The 17,200-nt window shown below is 35.9% G+C and overlaps 1 protein-coding gene and 1 non-coding gene across 3 annotated transcripts in view; both read right to left on the bottom strand.

Annotated features, from left to right (window-relative positions):
- UBR1 (ubiquitin protein ligase E3 component n-recognin 1) overlaps positions 1-17,200 on the bottom strand; it is a 133,940-nt gene that overhangs the window by 92,997 nt on the left and 23,743 nt on the right. For both annotated transcript variants that reach the window (XM_002913189.4, XM_034661057.1), the window contains exon 4: positions 11,321-11,431. In XM_002913189.4, coding sequence (XP_002913235.1) covers positions 11,321-11,431 — 111 coding nt within the window. The remainder of the gene's footprint in view (positions 1-11,320; positions 11,432-17,200) is intronic.
- Positions 9,456-9,557, bottom strand: LOC117802544. The gene has a single exon (XR_004625913.1). It is a non-coding gene; the product is annotated as a U6 spliceosomal RNA (small nuclear RNA).

Raw genomic sequence — 17,200 nt, 5'->3', positions numbered from 1 at the left:
AGAAACTGCTTTTACATATACTGGAAAGAGGCCTCTCTTCGAAAGACATTGCCAAAAGCTGGATGATTGGCTGATTAGTACCAGCCAGATTGGATTACACTTGGTAAAAATCCCCACTATGACTGGCACAATGCTATGCACCTGGTAGAGTATGGCTTTCACATTCATCAAAGCAAAGATGAAACAAAATGCCATGTACACAGGACTGTCTGTGTTGCGTGAACTGATTAGTTATATGCTAACCACAGGTACCCCTCCCTCACCTCCAGATAGTCAGTCAGTTCAAGAATATCCAGACTTACTTTTAGGATAAGCCTGAACGACCAATCACCTTTTGAATCTAATTCTAAATCCAAGATCAGCTTAGTTCAGTTAGGACTAAATTCACTATTCTGAGGCCATTATGATTCAGGAAAACCCCAAATGGACTGGAAATCCATGAGGCGGAGGGAGGGAAGCTAGTTTGTAGACTCAATGAGTCAACTTAACTCCCAAGGATTCTTCAGGTATTTAAAACACAATGACAGTTTTTGCAGAATGACTAGTTATGGAATGAAGAGGTTATAAAAATCAAGCCACAAATTACTCTCTGATGTACCAAAATATTTCAGTACCGTTTCAAAAATACTAGAGGAAAGTGAAATAATCAGAATTAAAAGCGTTCATTAAACAAAATAAAAATGAGAATAAATTTGAAAGGTTTAACCTGGCATTCCAGGGAATGGACATTTGGTAATATTTAATCAAGTAACAGGCACTTGATAAATATTTGTCAAATGAAGGACTGGCCATCTGAGATTAGGACAAGTAAATGAGGCAATCTAAAAAATGAATGCTGAATAATAAAGTAAATGGGGGAAAAGGCTAACAACTGGTGAATGGGTAAAAAGTATATGAATATTTTTGGTACTATTTTTATTGTTGCCTCTTTTCATAAATTTAAAATTACTTTTAAATTCAAGATTTTAAAAAACATGCTGGAACCCAGAATCTCAAGATCTGAATTTTATGTACAACTTTGCCACTGACTAGATAATGCAAACCTGAGCAAGTCACTTACTGAGTCTCTGTTCCTACTTCTATAAAATGGAGCTACTGTATCTACCTCACAAAGTAGTAATGAGGATAAAATGATACTATTCATGTGAACGATCTCTGTTAATTCTAAAACATATGAATGTGAGTATTATTAGTATCACAAGTAAGAAAGTTAATGGGAAAAGCAGTAGGAGCTGTAATACTAATAATAACAGATAACATTCACTTAGCCTTTAGAATATGCCAGACATATTCTAGGGCTAAGCACTTTGCATGTATTATCTCATCTGATCCTCACAACCCTATGAGGCAGATGGTATTGTCTCCAGTTTAGAGATAAAATGAAAGGTAGAAAGGTTGATTAACTCTGCCAAGGTCACAGAGCTATCACTGGGGTTATAAAGCAAACTGAGGACACCTGTTCTAGAGCCCATACTGTTGTGCTCTAATACTTCTACTCAAGAGAAGACAACACATTTTACCTCTCCAAATATAATTCCATTTCTTTCCATTCTGAGTTTTGTAAAATAGAGTACACTACACACGAACGGTCACATGGCACAAATATACAGACTACCAGGGGTTTCTTAATGATAGATCATATCCTTTATGACATATTGCAATGTTTTTTCCAGTCTGTCATTTAATCTCATGACAAAGCTTTTGCTATAAAGAAGTCATTAATTTTTGCGGAATCAAATTTATCAATCTTTTCCTTTTTATGGCTTCTGAATTAAAAAAAAAAACTTTGAAAGGCCCAATCTACTTCAAGATTATTTTTAAAAATTCACCCATATTTCCTTCTTTAACAAGTTTATAATTTTCTTTAAAAAAAAAAAGCACTTTTAAAAATCCTTGATATTTCTGGAATCTATCTGATCAAGCTTTGTACTTTTTTCCCCCTCAAATGGGTAGCCAGTTACAAACCGCCGCCAATCTGAAATGCTATCTTTACTACCAATCTGGATTTAGATTCTCTTTTCTATTCCATTCTTTGCTGTCTATTCCTGTAGCAAGAGTCACATTATTTGGATTACTACGATTAGACCTACCTACACTCCTAACTCTTTATTTTTCAGCTTTTCCTGACAATTCTCAAAGATTATTTTTCCAGAAGAACTTTTGATTACTTTGTCAAGTTCCAAAAGAATATTTGGTTGTTATTCTGGTTGAGGATATACTGATTTTGTGGATTAACTCTAGAAAAAATTTTTAATTTTGTATATTAATATTGTATATTTTTTGTAATATTGAATCATCCAATCCAAGAATGAAGTATATCTCCTGATATTTTTCTTCTTTCATGCCTACCAGAGTATACTTTTCAAGTTTCTTAAAATAGAGATGGCAGATTCATTTTTTTCCAAGTTATTATATTTTTTCTCATGTTATAGTGAAGGAGATCTTCTCTTTCATTACATTAAAAAAAAAAAATCTCTATACCCAACACGGGGCTTGAACTCACGACCCCAAGATCAAGAGTCATATGCGCCACTGACTGAGCCAGCCGAGCACCCCTCTTCCATTACATTTTCTTTTTCCCGCCCAAGATTTATTTTAGAGAAAGAGAGCATACATGCACAAGCAGAAGTGGCAGAGAGAGAGGGTGAGACAGTCTGAAGCAGATTTCATGCTGAGTGCAGAGCCCAACATGGGGCTCGATCTCAAGACCCTGAGATCACGACCTGAGCCAAAACGAAGACTTGGACGCTTAACCAACTGCACCATCCGGGCACTCCTTCCACTACATTTTCTAAAAGATATTATTGCTTGTAAGGGCATTCAAGTAATATTCGAATACATTAAACAGAAAGACTAATGGTTTTTAATACGAGTTCTGTAACCAATAACTTGACTAAACTCTACTCTAGTTTCCATTTTTCAGTTAACATTCTTGGGTTTTCCAGGTATCATGACAATTCTGCCTGCTCTCCAATACTGATGTATGTTAGTTTATTCTGTGAGCCTATTTGACTGACTTCCAGAACAGTGTTAAATAACAGCAATAGATTTCCTTTTCTTCTCTCTATAATGGGAATACCCTGTTTCATCAACGAACATGATTAATGACTTTTGATTTCAGGTCTATAATCCTGGAAGAAATTAAGAATGTTACCAAAGAAGCTACTTTCCCAACTAAAATTAATAACTCAGGAAACAACAGATGTTGGCAAGGATGCAGAGAAAGGGGAACCCTCTTAAACTGTTAGTGGGAATGCAAACTGGTGCAGCCACTCTGGAAAACAGTATGGAGGTTCCTCAAAAAGTTAAAAATAGAACTACCCTACAACTCAGCAATTGCACTACCGAGTATTTATCCAAAGGATACGAAAATACTGATTTGAAAGGGCACATGCACCCCAATGTTTATAGCAGCAATATCGACAATAGCCAAAACATGGAAAGAGCCCAGATGTTCATCGATAGATGAATGGATTAAGATGTGGTATACACACACACACACACACACACGAATATTACTCAGCCATCGAAAAGAATGAAATCTTGCCATTTGCAATGATGTGGATGGAACTAGAAGGCATTATGCTAAGTAAAATAAGTCAGTCAGAGAAAGACAACTACCATGTGATTTCATTCATATGTAGAATTTAAGAAACATAACAGAAGACAGGGGAAGGGAAAATAAAATGAGACAAAAACAGAGAGGGAGACAAACCATTAAGAGACTCTTAACTCTGGGAAACAAACTGAGGGTTGCTGGATGGGGTAGCTGGGTGATGGGCATTAAGGAGGGCACCTGAAGTAATGAGCACTGGATGTTGTTGTATGCAACTGATGAATCACTAAATTCTGCCTCTGAAACTAATAATATATAATGTTAACTAAACTGGATTTAAATAAAAAATTTTAAAAAAGAGCTACTTTCCCAGAAAGTGCCAAGATTTCACAAGTGGATTCCAAGAGGAGTTCATTCCAGGAACGTAAGCATGATAGTGTCATGAGTGTTTTAAACTTGATTTCACCCACTAATGTTTTATTTAGTATTTCAACATAACAATTATTAATAAAACTGATCTGTAAATTCTCTATTTTGTCAAATATGTGGTCAATATAATGTTGGCTTTACATAACAAATTTGGAAACCTTCTCTTTTCCCCCTTTTATGCTTAAGGACAGTTTCTATGTTTTTGTTATTTATTTGGTGTTTAATTGAGTGATTTTTATGTTTAATCAGTAAAATTTTTTAAATATAGAAAAACAGAAAGATCAGTATAACAAGCACACTTTTACCTAAATTCAGTAACTGTTATTTTTCCATATAAGTATTTTTTTGTTCAAGTATTTTAAGGTAAAGATTAGTCATATTTTACCCTTAAATACTTAACATGCATCTCTAAAAAAAAGAATTTTCTTTTTTTTTTTTAAAGATTTATTTATTTGAGAGAGAGAGAATGAGTCACAGAGAGAGAGAGCATGAGCTGGGGGAGGGTCAGAGGGAGAAACAGACTCCCCGCTGAGCAGGGAGCCCAATGCGGGACTCGATCCCGGGACTCCAGGATCATGACCTGAGCCGAAGGCAGTTGCTTAACCAACTGAGCCACCCAGGCACCCTAAAAAAAAAAATTTTCTTACATACTTATGATACCATTATTATATCTAGTAACATTGATAATTTTTAAATATCATCTAATGTCTTGAACATATTCAGTTTTCCTAATTCTTCCCAAAATATCTATTGCACTTGGTTTTATGTCTAGGTCATTTACATCTAAATGAATCTCCCATCCCCACTTCCAGGCTTTTGTTCTTCATGCCAGAAACCAGGCCATATTTCCTATAAAAACTCCTACATTCTAGATTTACCTTGAAATGTCCTACATTTTATATTAACCTTTCTTGTGGTCTTCTTTACCGTGTTCATGTCGCCCCTGTATTTCCTAAAAGTTAAACCCCAAGGTTTTATTAAGTTCGGGCTAAACATTTTTATCAAGAATATTTAATAAGTGGTGGCTCAGTCAGTTAAGCGTCCAACTCGTGATTTCGGCTCAGATCATAGTTTCTTGGGTCGTGAGATGGAGCCCTGTGAAAGGCTCCATGCTCCATGGGGAGTCTGCTTGAGACTCTCTCTCTCTCCCTCTGCCCCTTACTCAACGTCTGCCCATGCGATCTCTCTCTCAAATCAATCTTTAAAAAAAAAAAAAAGAATATTATTTCATAAGTGAGGCTCTAGGTACTTCAATTTTTTTAATAGCTTGAGATATAATTCACATACTATACAATTCACTCAAAATATACTACTTAATGGTTTTTAGTATATTAGATATTTGTAACTATCACATCAGTTTTAGACCAGTTTCATCACCTCAAAAAAACAAAAACAAAAAAAACTCCTTATTGATTTCTTTTTTTTTTTTAAAGATTTTTTTTTTATTTATTTATTCGACACAGATAGAGACAGCCAGCGAGAGAGGGAACACAAGCAGGGCAAGTGGGAGAGGAAGAAGCAGGCTCATAGCGGAGGAGCCTGATGTGGGGCTCGATCCCATAACGCTGGGATCACGCCCTGAGCCGAAGGCAGATGCTTAACCGCCATGCCACCCAGGCGCCCCTCCTTATTGATTTCTTCCTCCCCCACCCAATGCCTCCAACTCCCTAGACCTAACAAATGACTAACCTATTTTTCTGTCTGTTTAAACATGCCTATTCCAGACATTTCACTTAAATGTAATCATATAATGTGATCTTTTGTATTTGGCTTTTTCACTTAGAGTAATGTTTTCAGGATTCCTCCAAATTGAAGCATGTTTCATTACTTTCCTTTTATAGCCAAATAATGCCTTGTTTCGATTTACCCACATTTGTTTATCCATTTATCAGTTGATGGACACTGAGTTGTTTCTACTTTTTATTATGAGTAATATATTATTCTGTAATGATACTATTATGATAATGCTACCATGAACATTCATGTCTAAATATTTGCTTGAACAACTGTTCTCAATTATTTTGAGTATATACCTAGAAGTGGAGTTACTGGAGTGTATGTTGACTCTACATTTAATCATTTGAAGAAATGCTAGACTATTTTCCAAAGTGGCTGCACTATTCTACATTTCTACCAACAGCATATGAGGGCTCCAGCTTTGTCACATTCTCACTAACACTTGTTATTATTTGCCTTTTTGATTATAGCCATTAGTGGGTATGAAAAAGAGTGTCATGATTTTGGTTTGCATTTCCCTAATGGATAATGATGCTAAGCATCTTTTCATGTGCTTATTGGCTATGTGTATGTGTGTATATATATGTATATATACTCTTTGAAGAAGTGAGTATTCATGAAGAAATGACTTTGCCAGTTTTAAAAACTGGGTTGTCTTTTTATTGTGGAGTTTTAAGAGCTCTTTGTAAGTTCTAGATACAAGTCCCTTATCAGATAATATGATTTGCAAACATATTTCTCCCATTCTGTAGGCTTTTCATTTTCTTGACAGTGTCCTTTGATGAAGTCCAATTACGTATTTTTTCTTTTATTTCTCAGGCTTTTGCTGTCGTATCTATCAATCCACTGCCAAATATGAGGTAATGAAGATTTACCTCTATGTTTTCTTCTAAAAGTTTTATAGTTTTAGCTCTCACATGTAGGTCTTTGATCCATTTTGAGTTAATTTTCGTGTATGGTGTGAGCTAGGGATCCAGACTCATTCTTTTGCATGTGGTTATCTAGTTGTTCTGGTACCATTTGATAAAAAGACTATTCTTTTCCTAGTGAAGGCCCTTTGTATTCTGGTTTTGAAAAACAGTTGACCACAGACATGTGGGTTTATTTCTGGACTCTCAAACCTATTCTCATAATCTCTATGTTTATCATTATGTCATACCACGCTGTCTTGATTACTGTTGCTTTGTAATAGGTTTTGAAATAGGGAAGTGTGAGTTCTCCAAATTTGTTCTTTTTCAAGGTTGTTTTGGCTATTTCTGGGTCCCTTATAATTCCATGTAAATTTTAAAGTAAGCTTGTCAGTTACTAAAATAGAGAAAAAATATTTCTCAGTTGGAATTCTGATAGGAATTGTGTTGAATCTGTAGGCCAACCGGGGAGTATGGCCTGTGATATTGTGAAGGAAGAATTACAGGAAGAAATATATTGGGTCTTTGTTTCTGGTATAGAGCTCCTAAAACCCTTGGAATTTCCAAAGTGATGAGAGGAATTTTTAAAGTCTTTCGTTATGCTAATGAAGTGACTTTTAGAAAGTAACAAAGGATGGGGGCTGGTTGCCAGGAGGACCAACCATGATCCAAAGGCTGGAGCTTCAAGTCCTACCCTCTGACCTCTGACCGCTGGAGAGGGAAGAGGGGCTAAAGGTTGAATCAATCACCAATGACCAATGATTTAATCAATCACGTGCCTATATAGTGAAACATCCATAAAAACCCAAAAGGACGGGATATGGAAAACTGGGTTGGTGAATACACAGATATCTGGGGAGAGTGGTGTACTCGGAGAGCATGCAAGATCCCCAACTCATCCCCAAATATTTTGCCCTATGCATCTCTTCCAGCTGGCTTTTTCTAAAGTACAGCCTTTTATAATACATAGGTAATCTAATAAGTCTAGGAAATCCAATTTCCTTAGTTCTATGAACTGCTCTAGCAAATTAATGGAATCCTAAGAGAGGGTTATGAGAATCTCTGATTTACAGCCAGTTGGTCAGAAGCAGAAGCAAAGAGAACAACCTAGACTTCCAACTGGCATCTGAAGTGGGGGCAGTCTTGTGAGACTGTGCCCTTAACCTGTGGGATCTGATGCTATCACCACGCAGAGAGTATCAGACTTGAGTTAAATTTGTGGGATACCTGGTCAGTGTCAATGGAGAACTGAGTTTAATCGCTTGGTGGTGTTGGGAAAAAACACCCAATGGACTGCCACATTAACAATTTTAAGTCTTCTAAATACCATATGATTTCACTCATGTATGGAATTTAAGAAACAAATGAGTAAAGGGGAAAAAAGAAAGAGAGAAAGAAGCAAAGCAAGAAACAGATTCTTAACTACAGAAAACAAACTGATGGTTACCAGAGGGGAGGTGAGTAGAGGGATGGATGAAATAGGTGATGGGGATTAAGGAGTGCACTTGTCGTGATGAGCACTGGGTGATGTATGGAATTGTTGAATCACTATATTGTACACCTGAAACTAATATTACACTGTATGTTAACTAATGGGAATTAAAATAAAAACTTTTTAAAAAGTGGGACTTTTTCCATTTATTGAGATCTTTAATTTCTTTCAACAGTTTTCAATAGTTTTCAAAGCATAAATTTTATACTGTTTTTGTTAATTTATTTCTAAATATTTTATTCTCTTTGATACTATAGTAAACGTGGAATTTTTTTCTCAATTTCTTCTTCAGATTTTTCATTACTGACGTATAAAACCACAAGTGATTTCTTTTTGAAGATCTGGTGACATTCATTTATTTATTTTTTTTAATGATTTTTTATTATGTTAGTCACCATACAGTACATCCCCGGTTTCCGATGTAAATTACGATGATTCATTAGTTGCGTATAACACCCAGTGCACCATGCAATACGTGCCCTCCTTACTACCCATCACCGGTCTATCCCATTCCCCCAGCCCCCGCCCCTCTGAGGCCCTCAGCACAAGTGATTTCTGTATAATTATCTTGTATCCTACATTCTTGCTGAACTTATTAGTTCTAACAATATTTTTTGTGGATTTCTTAAGATTTTCCATATACAAAATCATGTCATCTGCAAATAGAGCTACTTTTATTTTTTCCTTTCCAATCTGGATGCCTAATTTTATTTATTTTTCTTGTATTATTAATTGCCCTAGCCAGAACTTCTAATACAGAATTGAACAGATGTGACAAGAGCAGAATCTTTGTCTTGTTCCTGATCTCAGGGGGAAAGGATCTAATATATTTACAGCTACGAGTTTTTCACAGATACCCTCTATCAGGGTTGAGGAAGCTCCCTTCTATTACAAGTTTATTAAGTCCTTTTATGATGAAAGTGTGTTGGATTTTGTCAAATGCTTTTACTACATCTATTTAGGTGATCATGTGGTTTTGTTTCTTATTCTGTTTATATGGTATTTTCCATTAACTGATTTTTTTCATTTTTCACAAACTTGTATTTATTTTTTCCCCAATATTTCAAATTTATTTAAATTTTAGTTAACATATAGTGTAATACTAGTTTCAGCAGTAGAATTTAGTGATTCATCACTTACATATAACACCCAGTGCTTATCACAGTGCCTTCCGTTATACCCATCACCCATTTAGCCCATCCCCCTGCCCCCAGCAACCCTAAGTTTATTCTCTATAGTTAAGAGTCTCTTATGGTTTGTCTCCCTCTCTTTTTTTTCCCTTTCCCTTATGATCATGTTTCATTTCTTAAATTCCACATATGAGTGAAATCATAAAAATATGGAACATTTCACGAATTTGTGTGTCATCTTTGCACAGGGACCATGCTAATCCTCTCTTTATCATCCCAATTTTAGCATATGTGCTGCGAAGCAAGCTAACTGATTTTTAGATGTTAACGACGTACTTTATCTTACATCCTGTGAAGAGGCTCATTATGCCTTATCACCCTACTATTAGTAATGATGCTAATATTGATGACCAGTTTCAGGAGATGACAGTAATGATACCTCCATTTAAAGTTTCACTTTTTTCCTCTATGCCTAGCAAGTAATCTAGGAGACGACAATTTAGAACTATGTGAACATTGTTCTTTATCAACTCATGTCTTAATGGGTTTAGTATCCATTAATGAATCTTGCCTGAATCAAATATTTCCTTCGGATTTGCAAAATGTTAATTATTCTAATCCTATTATCCCTTCTCTATTAGCTAGCTAGCATTCACCTAGAAAGAAGAGCTTTACCTCATAAACTGGAAATACTTGTTTACCATGAAATACAATTCTTATTGATAAGGCAGAATGGGGCACACACCGGAGAAGCTCAGTTGGTTAAGTGTCCAACTCTCAATTTCAGCTCAGGTCATGACCTCAGGGTCCTGGGACAGAGCCCCGTGTAGGGCTCCGTAGTTCAGAGCAAGTTCAGGGGGTGGTCTGCTTCAGATTCTCTCTCTCCCTCTGCCCCTTCCCCCACTCCTGCTCACACACGCTCTCTCCCTCTCTAAAATAAATAAATATATAAAATCTTAAAAAGAAAAGGTAGAATAAATGCTTAGTTCATTCTTTTAATTACTAGTTTTTAGAGTGAGAAATTGATATAATAACCATTGCCATGGCAATGAACCACTGCCATGGCAAAATTATTTAAGTTCTTTTTAGTTTTATTAGAAACTCATGAATTTTCATATATTACGATTCAATCAGTTATAGTAGTTACTTTATTAGTATTATTTTGATGCTCCAATTGTCCAACTCCTATCAATGACAGCCCTTTCAAGCTGGGTCCTAGATTGTTTAGACACATACCCATCCTCATAAGTTTACCTATTCCTTGACTCAGACCTGGTCAGGTATTTTTACAGGCCCTGAGTTCTTTTAGTGGGTAATGGTACTTAAAGAGATCAAAATCTGGGACCTAGGGGTATTCAATGCTAGAGGATTATCTGGAACAGTTTAAAGAGCATACAAAATATCTAAGTTTTGAAAAGGGTTACTCTGTGAAACCATTTGAACATAGGAAGTACTTTTTAGGAAGTACGTTCTTGTGATAACATTCTGAATTTCTTCATTGGTTATTAACTGTTCAAGTTTTCTGCATGTCTGAGTAAATCATGAAATTTTATACAGCTTAATAAAATAATCCATTTTTCAAATGTATTTGCACAGAGTCTCATAAAGAGTCTTTTATAACCCCTTTAATTTCTTCTGTATCTGTAGGTCTATAGTTATTTCTTTATTTTCCTTCCTAATAGCCTTTATCTATTGATAAAGGTAAGTGAGTAAGTGAGCTTACTCGCTTTTCTTGATTAGGATGTACAGCAGATTATCAATTTATTGACTATTTTTTCTTTAAGAAAAGCAATTATTGAAGTTACATGTCAATTCTACTATTCCATTTGCTCTTTTAGCCTTATATGTAGTTTACTCTTACTTATCAAATTGACTGCTTAACAAATAGAACAAAAAAATTCACCCTTTAGACAAATGAATAGAGTGGGATAAAACTTCCACTTAATACTAGAACATAAAAACCAGTATTCTTAATGGAACTGAGTTTAACCCATACACATAACATTTCTTTCTATATCATTGTATCAAGCTTAAAATAATCAGCAATCTTTAAAAATAGTATTCTTACCTCTTTTGTAGTACCTGCTCTTCCAGGTTCATGACTTACACAAAAAGGGCCAGTTTTCCATGCCTCTGTGTCTCCACAGTCACAAAATCCCCCTCCAGTAGAAGTATGCATCTGATGAAAATGAAAAATGAGTTTGTCTTGATTTCAAAACATATTACAAAGCAAGAAGGACAAAGATGACTCAAATAATAAATGCTCCCCAATACTTAAACCTTAACTGCCATTAATATAATAGAAACCAAATAAACCAAAAACCATTTTAGTTAACCAAAATAAATAAATAAAAATCTGAATATTTAGGGGCGCCTGGGTGGCACAGCGGTTAAGCGTCTGCCTTCGGCTCAGGGCGTGATCCCGGCGTTGCAGGATCGAGCCCCACATCAGGCTCCTCTGCTATGAGCCTGCTTCTTCCTCTCCCACTCGCCCTGCTTGTGTTCCCTCTCTCGCTGGCTGTCTCTATCTCTGTCGAATAAATAAATAAAAAATCTTTAAAAAAAAAATCTGAATATTTAATCACAACAAAAATGAGCCTTCAAAATTGACAAAATTTTGAAACAAACATGCTTTGAAACAACTAATTCTTTTTTTTTTTTTTTTTTTTTTAGGGTTTTTTTTTTTTTTCGACAGATAGAGACAGCCAGTGTGAGAGGGAACACAAGCAGGGGGAGTGGGAGAGGAAGAAGCAGGCTCATAGCAGAGGAGCCTGATGTGGGGCTCGATCCCGCAACGCCGGGATCACGCCCTGAGCCGAAGGCAGATGCTTAACCGCTGTGCCACCCAGGCGCCCCGAAACAACTAATTCTTAAATAATAGTTTTTAAAATTGTGTACTAATGGAGAACAGACTGTGAAGTGTGCAAAAAAAATCAACCCACTTTGCAACACCTAGAATGCTTGAGTAATGACATTTTTCTGCTTAAACACACTTCTAAAAATCATTATAATAATACTTATATAGTTAAGAAACTTTACAGTGTTTACATCTATTTGATGTTCCATTGCAACTAAAATTATTTACTTTTATTATTATTATTTACTATTCACTTTTCCCTTCAGGGTACCTGCAAACAACAAAAAAATGATGCAACATATATGAATCCAGATAGAGGATGATGACAATGGCCTGATTTTGAATCTTCCCCAAAACCTTCCTCTCCAACACATAAAATAAACAAGGAGAGCAATAAAACCACATATGATTCATGTCTGCAGCATTCCTGAGAGATGAAAAATAAATGCCATGGCCTTCAAATGACTTGTTCAATTAGAGTTCCTGTTGCCTATTGCTTCAAGCCTACAAATGCAGACAAGAGAGGAGCTTAAGAGACTGCATGAAAGAAAACAGAGGGGTACGGTGGACTTAGATGAAGCACACACAAAGTCACGTCCAATGTTGAGGAACACAGGTTGAGACTTGGCAGTTCCCAGGGAAAGATCTAAACTGAGCATGACCAGAAATGGCAACATGAGAGAAGCACTGATTTTGGAGGAAAATGAAATACATTAAAAAAAAAAAAAAGTGATAAGCCCTCAACAGTGTGGCAGTAAATGAAAAAAGGAAATAAAAAGGAAAAATTAAGGATCCTACAGAAATGAGAGAAACAACACAGGCCAAACTCTCCTCACCTCACCTCTACCACCAATATCATCTATCAAATAAATTACAAGGAAGAGGACCGAATTGATAGAAGAGAGCATTTCTGGACACTGTCCGTGAAATAAAAAATAGAAGCAGACCATATTCATACAAAACTATTATCAAAAAAAGAAAGGCAAAAAAAATGCAGTAAGAGCCAAAACCCAATCACAAAGCTGAAGAAAACTGTAATATAATGCTCAAACTTAATTATATAGCCTCAAACAAGCATTTGGGGGATATGAAAGCCCTTAATCAGATTAAAGCACTTTTAATTAGAAATAAAGAAACTAAGAACAGGGGCGCCTGGGTGGCACAGCGGTTAAGCATCTGCCTTCAGCTCAGGGTGTGATCCCGGCATTGTGGGATCGAGCCCCGCATCGGGCTCCTCCGCTATGAGCCTGCTTCTTCCTCTCCCACTCCTCCTGCTTGTGTTCTCTCTCTCGCTGGCTGTCTCTATCTCTGTCGATTAAATAAATAAAATCTTAAAAAAAAAAAAAAAGAAACTAAGAACAGAAGTGGACAAAAAAGGAATAAATGAGACCTGACTGAACTCAGGGGAAAAAAAGAGAAGAGAACCAGAAAATCCTACCAGAAATGAATTCTAAATTACAAGGTGTCCAATAGATTCAAATGAAAAATTAACAAGTAACATTAAACAAAGCAGGAAAAACAACCAAGAAATGAAAAATGCAATAATTAAAGAAATACAGGGCCAGAGAGAAAGCGGTTCCAACAGAAAATAGGGATAATTGGAGTCACCCAAAAAAGAAAATCTAAACAATGGAACAGAGCTTATATTCAAAACTGTAGTCTAAGGGAACTTCCTAAAATAAAAGACTTCAATCAACACACTGAAAGCACCCATAGTAACTAAAACTCACCCGGTATGATCAACTCTGAAGTATATCCTACTAAAATTCTAAGACTTTAAAGATAAATGTCCTGAGGCTTTCTGGCAAAACGATGAAATAACATAGCAAGAAAATTAGACTGGTATCAGACTTCTCAATGACAACATGTAAAAACAAGACAATAGCAGAGCTGTGTTTTCAAGGAAAGAAAATGTAAATCAAGAATGTTATCTCCAACCAAGCTACAAAAATACAATTTTGAACATGTCAGAACATCGGGAATACTGTATATATGAGCCCTTCCTGAGGAATCTACTTGAAGAGAGATCAGCAAACTTTATGTATAAAGGAACAGATAGTGGGGTGCCTGGATGGTTCAGTCAGTTAAGCATCTGACTCTTGATCTCAGTCAGCTCAGGTCTTGATCTCAGGGTCATGAGTTCAAGCCCCGTGTTGGGCTCCATGCTGAGCGAGGAGCGTACTTAAAAAATAAATAAATAAATAAATAAGGAACAGATAGTAAATATATTAGGCTTTTCAGGTCATATAATCTCTGCTGAATTACTCAAATCTACTGTTGTAGTGCAGAAACAGCCAGAGACAATAAATGAGCATGGTTATGTTTCAATAAAACTTTATTTATGGTCACTAGAATTTAAATTTTATATAATTTTCATGAAATAGAAATTTCATGTATCAAAAATTATTACTTTTCTTATCTTTTCCCCAACCATCTATATAAAAACAAACTTAGCTTGCAGGCCATACAAAAACAGGCAGTGATGACCCACAGACTAGTTCACCAACCCTTAGAGGATGAGCTTCATCTGACCAAGAGGTGATAGGAAGACCTCAGAAAAAGGACAGATGGTGAACATTTTATAAATTTAATTGCAGGGTTAAGAATAAATCAAAAGTAAGGACATGGATGAAGAATGTAAACATTATATGATCTAACAATCAGAAGGGCTACAACTAAAAATTGGGACAAGGGAAAGAAAAAGTAACATTAAGATTATCGACTATTATACAGGTAGTAAGAGGAAATCAAAGATACCATTAAAACTGACAGACTAGGGGCACCTGGGAGAAACAGTTAAGTGTCTGCCTTCGGCTCAGGTCGTGATCTCAGGGTCCTGGGATCGAGCCGTATCAGGCTCCCCACACAGCGGGGAGTCTGCTTGTCCCTCTTCCTCTCTCTTTGACGCTCCCCCCACAACTGCCCCCAATCTTTATTTTTTTTTTTACATTTTGTCATCTGTTGGATAGATTTCAGATTATTGAAGAATGTCATTATTTTAATTTGCATATCTATTTGTAGTATTAACATCTTCTCATATTTTAATTGTACGTTTAATTTCTCCTGTGTAGTTTCTTTACTCATTTTTCTATTGCTTTTTACTTATTGCTGTGTTACATATTTTACAAATATTTTCTTACTATGTTTGTCTTTTAAAAACTTTTGTTTTTAAGTGAGATTTATTGATATAATTTATATAAAATAAAATCTATACTTAAGATGTACAGTTTGAAGTTTTCACAAACATTATACGGTTCAGTAACCACCACCACCACAATCAAGATATGTTTGCCCATCCACTGAATTCCCTTTGCGCTCAGTTGTCTTGCCTCCATACCCCTAGTTCCTGGCAGTCACTGAACTGTTTTCTGTCCCTATATTTTTGCCTTTTCAGAATGTCATATAAATGAAATCATATAATGTGTAGTGCTTCCTGTCTGGCTTTTTCATTTAGCATAATGCCTCTGAGATCCTCTCATATATCAGCATTTTGTTCCTTCTTATTGCTGAGTAGTATGCCATTGTATGGATCTGCTACAATTTATCTTTTCATCAGATGGTGCACTTTTGAGTTGTTTCCAGCTTTTAAATAAAGTTTTAAATAAAACATTTGTGTGGGCAAATGTTTGCATTTCTCTTGGGTAAGAGTAACCCTAGAAGTAGGATTGCTGAATCATAAGTGTATATTTGATTTTATAAGATCTGTTTTCTGCCTTTTAGCTTGATTTATGCTATCATTTGTGTTGACATTTTAAATATGTATGTTGTTAAATTTGCCAGATTTTTTTAAGGCTTCCAGATTTTGTGCCTTGATTCTATGCCATTCCCTATTCTAAGAGTATGCTTTTACTTTTTTTTTTTTAAGATTTTATTTATTTATTTGGCAGAGAAAGCCAGAGGGCACAAGTGGGGGGAAATGGCAGAGGGAAAGGGAGAAGCACACTCCCCGTTGAGCAGGGAGCCCAACATGGGGCTCGATCCCAGGACCTCAGGATCATGACCTGAGCTGAAGGCAAACACTTAACCAACTGAGCCACCCAGGCGCTCCCATTTTCATATTCTTTTACTGAGAATGTAAGCTCATGGAAATTCAAGGAAAACATCTGGCAAAAATCTAACAAAATTTTAAATGCATATACCCTTCAGTCCAGAAAATCTACCTCTAAATATCTAGCCTCAGGCATTCTTTTTTTTTTTAAAGGATTTTATTTATTTATTTGACAGAGAGAGAGTCAGCCAGCGAGAGAGGGAACACAAGCAGGGGGAGTGGGAGAGGAAGAAGCAGGCTCCCAGCAAAGGAGCCTGATGCGGCGTTCGATCCCATAACACTGGGATCATGCCCTGAGCCAAAGGCATACGCTTAACGACTGAGCCACCCAGGCACCCCTAGCCTCAGGCATGCTTGAATATATATACACTAGTTCATATGAAAAAAAAAGGTGTATGTGTACACTCAAATTTATTTGTTGATCACTGAAAAACTGGAAACAACATAATTGTCTAAAAAAAGAGAGGGTTAAATTTATGATGGGGGATATACTCCCACAAAGGAATACATGTGACAATTAAATAAGGCAGAAGAGTTGTTGTATGTATCAACATAGAATTATCCCCATGACATGCTGTTAGGTTGAAAACAAATTGCAAGACAGGATATACAGTAAGATCCCATTTACATAAACACACACATATACACACCCCTCCTAAACATATAAATGTGTGTGCATGTTTGTAAATACATAAAGATTTGTAAGGATGTACATACATTAAATTATATTTAATTTAACAAAGAAAGTACAATGGACAGACTGGCAACTATAATTTTTATTTATATTTTTCTGTATTGTTTGAAATTATTTAAAGGTAGTTTTGTTGTACTGCCTGGGTAAATTAATTATTTTTTAATGCTGTTGTGTTTCAAAGACAATAAGAATATAAATCTCATCATGTAGGATTATAGCAGGCTGATGTTAAAATAGACCCTCATGGTTATTTTTATAATTAAATGTTAGGTGTCAGCTCTACCTATGATTTAGTCCTTTTGATCCTAACATTTCAAGAGATGTTTGTTGAAAGCCTCTATGTCCCAGG

The sequence above is a fragment of the Ailuropoda melanoleuca genome, chromosome 5, assembly GCF_002007445.2.
Source record: "Ailuropoda melanoleuca isolate Jingjing chromosome 5, ASM200744v2, whole genome shotgun sequence".
In the NCBI taxonomy this organism is placed as follows: Eukaryota; Metazoa; Chordata; class Mammalia; order Carnivora; family Ursidae; genus Ailuropoda; species Ailuropoda melanoleuca.
This window is presented reverse-complemented; position numbering and strand designations above follow the sequence as displayed.